Source organism: Alternaria postmessia (genome assembly GCF_024291825.1).
Source record: "Alternaria postmessia strain BMP 2775 chromosome Unknown scaffold_112, whole genome shotgun sequence".
NCBI lineage: Eukaryota > Fungi > Ascomycota > Dothideomycetes > Pleosporales > Pleosporaceae > Alternaria > Alternaria postmessia.
Window position 1 is genome coordinate 69,131 of NW_026260185.1, and position 8,302 is coordinate 77,432.

Below are 8,302 nucleotides of genomic sequence, written 5' to 3' on the forward strand. Positions count from 1 at the left end.
GCTAAGGGGAGGTTTGCGGTCACTGTTGTGTCATGGTCGATGACATTTTCGCTGCAACGGAGCCCTCGTGACGATTGTAACGACTGCGTGAACTGCAATGCGCGGGCTGGCATTGGCTGGAGGGGCTGATCGCACTTACCCCACATTCACGCTCGCTGGATGCGGTAAAGGCTCAACGACCTTTCGTCATTGTTTCATTGGCCACATTTCGGCTATAGCCACGTCTTGGCCTATTTTTCGCCGGCATGCGATTGAATCGTAGACCGTGTGATGCTTTTCCGAGGTCTACTGGAACAATTACGAGGTACCTGCAGCAAATGCCGCATACCTCCAACACAGCAACTTTGCGTCAGTACTGCGCGCATCACGATAATCAATAGCAGATAGCGTAGCCTGGCCACAGCGAGGCGGTGCAAGATACCACAGTTCCGGTTCCAGCTCGTGTGCGGTTTGCGATCCACACAAACCCCTGCACGATGATGGAACGCTGTTCGGCTTAGCTCTCGATTTCACAATGCACAAATCAAGCGCCTCGGACGGATGGCACTGATAATCGGAAAAGCTGAGGCATTTCGATGCATCTCGCGATGCCTTGTTAACCCGACTTCTTGCGAGATTGAGTTTGCATGTGTCAAGTGCCGAGCATCTCGAATGCGCGGTGGGTTAATCCCGCATGTCCTTCGACAGCCACGGTAGAAAACATCACATTCATTGCGTCCTCAGACGCCAAGTACAGTGGAAGCTACTGCGTGTCTGTACACATGACAGCTGTGCTGTCAAAAATTACTATTAATTGCTACACCGCTTGAAAATCTCTATACGAATGGCACTATGGTGAACGCTAGAGTCCAGCCTGTACGTACACCAAACCTCTAGCACATGCTCTAGATCCCCAAGAGGCATTTCGCGGGGAATGCACGAGGCGGAAATGAGCCCCACCCTGCGCTGGGATGGGCCGTTCCAAAGCTGCGTGCTAACCCAGCCTTGCGCGTTCCGGCCGCGGGCAAGCTAGGAGTTTTCCGGAACCCGCATCTTCACAGCGACATGCAAGCCATGTCGCTGCACACTGTGCCGAATTCTCTTTTTTTTTCTGCCTCAAGCTGCGTCGCCGCTCTGTGTCTTCTTCTTCTTCGCCGTCTCCTTCTTTTGTTTGCGCGCCGCTGGGCTGAAGAATGACTTGATCTGGCGCAGGCCGCCCAAGTAAAGCCAGGTGCAGAAGAAGACTACTGCAAAATTGAAGAAGATGTAGGCCCACATAATGCCAAAATCGCGCCAGATGGACTTTGGGAAGACGTTGAACGAAGCTGCGAAGGCGTCGCCCGTTGCGTACTGACAGAATCCACAAGTACCGTCTGGCTGGGCTTCGACATAACCCCCCGCTTGCTGCGCGAATTGACCGGCATACGTCTGACAGTCTTGGCCAGGTGGGGGTGGAAAGATCGCCAACTCGTTAGTCTCGCATCTGATTTCTTGTCCTTGAACAAGTAGCGCGAGGAACCCTTCCAGTAGGTACCGGAAAGGCGTCAAATGGTACATCCAGGATTGCCTAGGTCTGCAGTTAGTCTACCTGTTATAAGCAGTTCGTGAATGGGATTTCTTACCAGAATGTGGGTAGTCCGGCGTACGGCACAACCACACCACAGAAGGAGACGATGAAAGTAAAGAACAGCGGCACAAGTAGTGACGCGAGTAGCTCGTTGGGAGCAAAAGAGGCGATGGCCTGTCCAAAGCCTAGATAGAAGACCTCAAAGAGCATGACGAAGAGCCAAACACTCGCCGCGGTGTATGTATCGCGAGGAAAGCCAGGTGGGAAGTACCAGCAGCACCAGTAAATGGTTCCAGCGACGATACGGTATGGTAACTCGCTAAGTATGGTACCCCAGACCATCGCCGTCCAGGAGTAGATCTTAGCGCTGCCTTCGCGGGACTCATAGATGCCACGCACGCTGATGAAGCGGGGTTGTAGTTGTTGGATCAGAGGAGGCGCAATAGTGAGGGTCATGAAGATGGAGAAGAGTCGTGATTGCATATCGATCTGACTTTGTCCGAGATTCCAGAAAGTGAAGCCGTTGAACAATCCAGTGATGATGTGCAACATGACCATACCTGATACCTAAACATAGGTGTAAGATGTCAGTAAATGTCTCATATGCAGTTCGTACATGGAGATGACTTACGTATGGAGGGTCTCGCCAAATCGCCACGAAACTTCGCTTGACAACTGTAAGCCATTGTTGAATGTATGGCATCGCATATTCTCGGTCATCACGAGCTTCATCGTTCTTCGATGCGTCACGTCTGCTGGCGATGATCTCCTGTATCTCCTTGCCCAGCTTTTCGTTTTCCGCGCTCTTCTCCCAGACATCACCCCAGTCCTGGCCCTTATAGTCGGGATTGCCAGCACCTATAGCCTCCAGCATATATTCGGCAGGGTTAGTCTTGGGGCCAATCTTCTCGGCGCCATTGTTCTGAAGATACTCGATGAGGTTCTGCGAGTCGTGGCCTAGATCACCAAAATAAACCGTTCTACCTCCAGATTTGAGAAGCAGGAGCTGATCAAAGTGCTCAAATAGAACAGCACTGGGCTGATGAATCGTGCAAAGGATCGCTTGTCCAGCATCCGCAAGCTGAATCCAAGTCAGTTATCAGTCATATACGGTACAGATTCGTCAAACTTACCTTGCGCAGGAACCGGACAATGTTAAAAGCAGCACCAGAGTCCAAGCCAGATGTAGGCTCATCGAGGAACATTAGCAGTTCAGGTTTGCTTGCAAGCTCCACACCGATGGTCAGACGCTTCCTCTGCTCTTGATTAAGTCCATTTCCAGCGGTACCAATAGCTGCTCCAGCGATATCGCGCATCTCCAGCAAGTCGATGATCTTCTCAACGTAATCGTACTTTTCCTGGATAGGTACCTCTTTGGGCTGTCTCAACCGTGCTGAGAATTGAAGTGCTTCGCGTACTGTCGCCGTTGATTCGTGTACATCCATTTGCTCTGCAAAACCTGTGCTGCGTTGGAAACTATGGGGCAATGGCTTCCCATCGACCAAGAAGTCTCCACGAACGACGCCAAAGTCGATGCGCTGAGCAAGGGTGTTCAACAGTGTCGTCTTGCCGGCACCTGAAGCACCCATCAAGGCAGTGAGCTTGCCAGGCCTGACAAAACCTTGTACACCCTTCAACAACGTCCGTTCGCCCTTCTCGTATGGAATGGTGTAGGTGATGTCCTGGAATGTAAAGATAGTCTCGTTCTTCGCTACCCCTTCGGCTGTCTTGTCGGAGTCGTCGTTGTCGCTGGAGGAGTGTTTCTCGCTAACTGGCTCACTGTTGCCAGCTTCTTCATCCTTGGGCAAAGTTTTAGTCTCCATCTCCTTTTCAACAGTCTTCGGCACCTGACCGCGCTTGTAGATTGTTACAGCACCTCCACCTTTATTTGGTTTCTGGATCTCCATACCAAACGCGGTGAGTGCAACAAAGAAGAGGAAGAAGGCGCAGATGAAACCAAAGTTGCGCCACAGGTGCGACCTACTGTAGCCAAAGGCTGCCGAGATGTAGTCTGGGCCAGAGACCGTAAGAGATCCAGGCGTGTTACCTTGAATTGCGCAAGACTGATACTGCTCCTGCGCGCCTGGAATCTGTGGCGCGATGAATGGAGGCACACATTGAATCTCCAGGTTGTAAAACTCGTTTGCTAGGAGACCTTCGAAACCGTATTGGATAGGGTTAATCCATCTCAGCCATGAAAACCACGGATGCATCTTCGCCGGAGGAATCAGATAACCAGTATATACGACGAGTGCTTGTATGGCAACACCGGTAATTCGAGTTGCAACGTCCAAGGATCCTACCAAGGCACCAATAGCTCGGAAGAAAGCATACATGGTCATTGTGATGATCCAGAGGAAGAGTAAGCTAATGAAGAATTGAGATGCTGTTCGTTGCAGGTTCGCCATGAAGTACACCACGATATCGAAGATGAAAACCTGAACTAGCACCAGGGGCATGTCGATTAGGGTTTGCGCAATCGCGTAGGCGGCTGGTCGATAGAAAGAGAACGTCTTGTGTTTCAATAGAATAGGCCGGGACTCGAAGGCAGACGTAAGCTCAGCGAGGGCGAGAAGGGCATTGAAAAGAAGCCTAAAGGTTGGTCGTCAAGTTAGTACTCGTCTCATGTAGTGCTTAGCAGGATATGACTTACATGAAGAAGATGACACCACCACGTGGAAACACGCCTTGTGCAGTGTTTGGAAGATTGTAAAAGAGTGATCCGACGATGAGAGCCTGGAAAAAAATACCTCCCCATTTTCCGATGAGAGATTGCGGATCTCCCACCATTACACGGAATTGGCGATCGGTGCAGGCAACGACTTGAGCTGGAAACGAGATGGTAAAGTTCTTCTTCTTCGTAGCCTTGGTGCGGGCCTCGTGACGTTCTTCGGCCTGTCGCTTGGTCTCCTTCTCAAACTCTTCAATCTCGGCAAGGTTATCATTGGCTTGTTCGCTGTTGTGGAATGCTTCGCCAAAAGCCGCACCAGTGCGGGGAATGCGGTCCTCCCAGCCTTCCTTGATTTGTCGCTCGTGGTCATCTGTGACGGATGTCAAGAAATCACTGGTAGTCCAACGTTCGGGTTGAACAAAGCCTAGGTTCTTGAAGTAGTCTGCAGCCTTCTCGGTAGGTCCAAAGTAGCAACATCGTCCCTCGTGGATAAGGAGAACTTTGTCGAAAAGGTCATACAAAGACTCGCCTGCTTGGTAGAGCGCTACGGCAGTAGAGATTTGAGCCATGTTCGTAAGGGAACGCAGACTTTGGACGTATTCGAGAGCAGTACTCGCGTCGAGGCCTTTCGTCGAATTATCCCAAGATTGTACTGAAGCCTTTGTGACCATGGCCTCTGCAATTGAAACACGCTTTTTCTCACCACCTGAGACACCACGGATCATTTCGTTACCGACCTTTGTACCCAGTGTGTGTTCAATCCAGAAGAGTTTGGTAACCACACGAAGAAACTCGTTTACATAGTCCTTGCGAGACTCGCCTTCTTTTCGTGACTCTTTGCCGGGTGTTCTTGTCTTCAGAGCAAATCGCAATGTGTCTTTGACCTTTAGTGTCGCGTAATGGAGGTCTTCCTCAGGATTGTAAAGCACCTCTGAACGATACTTCTTGCCCATCTCGTCGGCATCTGTGCCACCGTACGAGACATCGCCTGTGATCTCTTCGAATCCGTACCGTTGATTGCCGATCATCTTGAGAAATGTGGAGCAACCAGCTCCCGGTCTTCCGAGGACTAGAACCATCTCACCAGGTCTTATGCATCCAGAGAAGTCATCTAGAAGAGTTCCTAGATATTGGTGTAAGAAGTCAGTAATTGTCTCACATACAGTTTGTACAAAGATACCACTTACGAATGGGGGGCTTTCCGGCTGCCTGACGCGGCCCCTTGGTTACAAGGTTCTTGATGAGCCGAACTGGGTTCAGGAAGATATCTCCAACACTTGGCTGCAAAGCTGCTCCAATCCCCATGCCCTTGACTGTCAAGTGTTTAAATATAACACCTTGATGCCGGGTCTTCTCTTCTTCTGATGCCTCCTGTCTAGTACGCCCGAACATCTTCGACATGAGTTTGTTGATCTCATCTTCTTCCTCCTGACTTCGCCCCGAAGCATTAGTGTTAGACTTGCTGAGGCCGTTATTCTGACTCGTCATTCGTCGGGACAAGGCGCGGAACAGATCGTCTTCTGTCATGGGTCTGGAGTTCTTTGACTGCAGACCAGGCCGTTTCGCGACAGCGGCAGGCTTGGTGGATGGCTCGCCAGCTTCATGTTCCGAATCGGATGAGTCGTCTTGAAGAACTACATGTTCCTCAACTGGGTCTCCCGATGTCGCCTTTTGAAGGTAGTCATTGCCAGGGGTAGATGGTGTGATAACCGCGTTTCCAGACATGGTTTCTTTGGCTTGTTGTTCGTTTGTGACATCCTGGATTGACCGGACTTCTGGGGATGCTACCACTGTGGAATTGGTTGAAGCTGTAGACAATTGCGTGCCATCTGCACCGTAATAGCTCCGACTGCTGGTATGTAAAGCATTGGAAATGAAAGTGTTGTGCGTGTTTGCGTTGTCGTTGTCGTCTGACACATTTGAATAGAGATTGGATTGTCGTTCCAAATCGTTATGTGAGCGCTGTTGGTTGAATCCTAGAGAATTCTCCGTAGTGTCGTTGCCAGACGCCATCGCGAATGGTTCCAAATTTAGGGGAAGCTAATTGATAGCAGTAATCGTCGTGAGGCTATTCTGAGGACATCCACCATACAATGATCGACAATAAACAAAGATGGCTGGAAGTGGCCGTTTGCGACGGTCTCAAGGGACTATCCGCGAAATTTACTGACTTTGCTGGGATTCTAGACGAAGGGCACAAGACTATAACATAGTCACCGTGCCAGGTAATTACGCCTTGCTGCGTGCGCACGCTTATTGCGGCCTCCATGTTTGCGACGCGTCGAGAGTTCGGGGCGAAGTGATGATGTCATGTTGATGTTAGACTCAAGATCGGTAAATCGGAATCTAGCCTCGTATCCAAACCGAGAAGTGATTTGACGCCTCTTTGATCGATGCACGATCTGGCACACACGCGATCGCCCCGCGGAAGCGCTAGGTGCCCGCGGGGAGCGGAGGGTTGCTGGTGCGTGGGCGTTTGGATAAAGCAGCGCAGTCGCTCCAGAAGCAAATGTGTGCGCAAGCTCGACTTTTCGATAATGTTTTCCCTACATCTCTTCTTCTAGTTGAGTAAAGGATCTAATACTGCACATTGCAGTACCTGCGCGCTGTTGGGCAAGGTCCTAGAGTTGCTTCGTGCAAGGGGCAATACTGCGATTCATCGATGCGTCAGGCAAGAGGAGCCAAGCGGTGCTTGTCAACGCAGTCACTTGGCCCTCGCTCCAACTTTCGACCGATGCAGATTGACAATTTCCTTATCCAGTATCCATGCCGCGATTCACCAATTGTGCACTCACAAAGTCCTTCGACATTCTTTCTTCTCGTACCGTTCCGGACGTGAGCACTTAGTGTAATACAGTCAAGTTAGAACTCAGAGCTATCGCACACTCGCCAGCATCGGCCAACGTATCAATTGCATATAAGTGGTAAATGAAGATGAAGATGAAGATCGAGTCACAAGGTGTTCAGATACGAACAGTCTGACCGGTACAATAGGATGGGTTGCTATCGCATTCGAATACGACATATTCAATTGTGCAGAGGCAGCATCCTTGGACAGACTCGTCTTTTGAATGGCAAAGCCAATTCGATGTTATACATTATGATGTGTTACTTGAACTCGTGCACATGGAACATCGCAAATATGTTATATGTACATTCTGCTCTGTATTACATATAGTGTTTGTGATTCATACAATATTTGAGTAACTCTGACGCCAATATAACATAGTTTACAAGCGAGCGCCGCGTACAAGCGAGCGCCGCACCCCACCAACTTTGCGCACCTCTCCTATCTCAATGTACAATAGCACAACGCAGCGCTACTCTATTAGCTCTAAATAAAGCAGATGTTTAGCTTGCTATCTCTTCTATTAATTCTTGTTAAATATAGAGTAATCGCAATGCTGCTGCTATCTATAGCGTGTCTGAACGAACGATCCGCCGCCGACGTGCTAGTGTACCTGCCTGACGCGATTGCTAGCCTAACTTAAGAAAGCTTACGCAGAGAGAGAAGGAGGTAATTATTAGCTATATACTTAACCTAGATTAGCGTGGATTTGCGCCTACGTACGAAGCTGTACGTAATATAGCTAATAAGCTGCTGACTGCGCGCGGCGCTAGCTAGGTCGGCGTCTACTAGCTGCGCAACTTTGTTAAGCGTACTAACAGCCTCACAACGTGTTTTAATTAACTGTACGATAGGCAGCGAGCTCTATGCAAGGATCTAGCTCTAATTAGAAGCTAGTTTAAGCTTATAGAGGAGACAAAGACTAAGTACAGTATCTGCGATAAGGACGTCTACAACTTTAACAAGGCTAGCTTTATAATAAGCAAGATCACGACTTAGCTCGTTGTGACTAGGTTAGAGAGAAGAGGCAGACTAAAGGCTATTTAGCTAAGCAATCGTGAGTAGGTAACGTTAATCGCTGCGATTAACGCAGCTAGCTAGACAATCCTACTATGTTACACGGGGTTAGGCTATACTTCTCTAGGCTCGGTCCGTACTAAGGCGAGGTAGACTAAAGCGGTAGTCCGTGAGGTATCGTATGGAATGATCAGGTGGAAAAGAGTTATCGTTGTAACCA

The 8,302-nt window shown here is 49.6% G+C and overlaps 1 protein-coding gene across 1 annotated transcript; it reads right to left on the bottom strand.

Moving 5' to 3' along the window:
* Positions 1-1,095: 1,095 nt before the first annotated feature.
* Positions 1,096-6,230, bottom strand: J4E82_010139 (uncharacterized protein; the record flags this gene model as incomplete). The annotated part of the gene is made up of 6 exons (XM_051736355.1): positions 1,096-1,546; positions 1,602-2,113; positions 2,178-2,627; positions 2,680-4,138; positions 4,200-5,340; positions 5,405-6,230. 6 exons carry the CDS (start codon positions 6,228-6,230, stop codon positions 1,096-1,098), a joined length of 4,839 nt encoding a protein of 1,612 aa, XP_051583910.1.
* Positions 6,231-8,302: the final 2,072 nt, after the last annotated feature.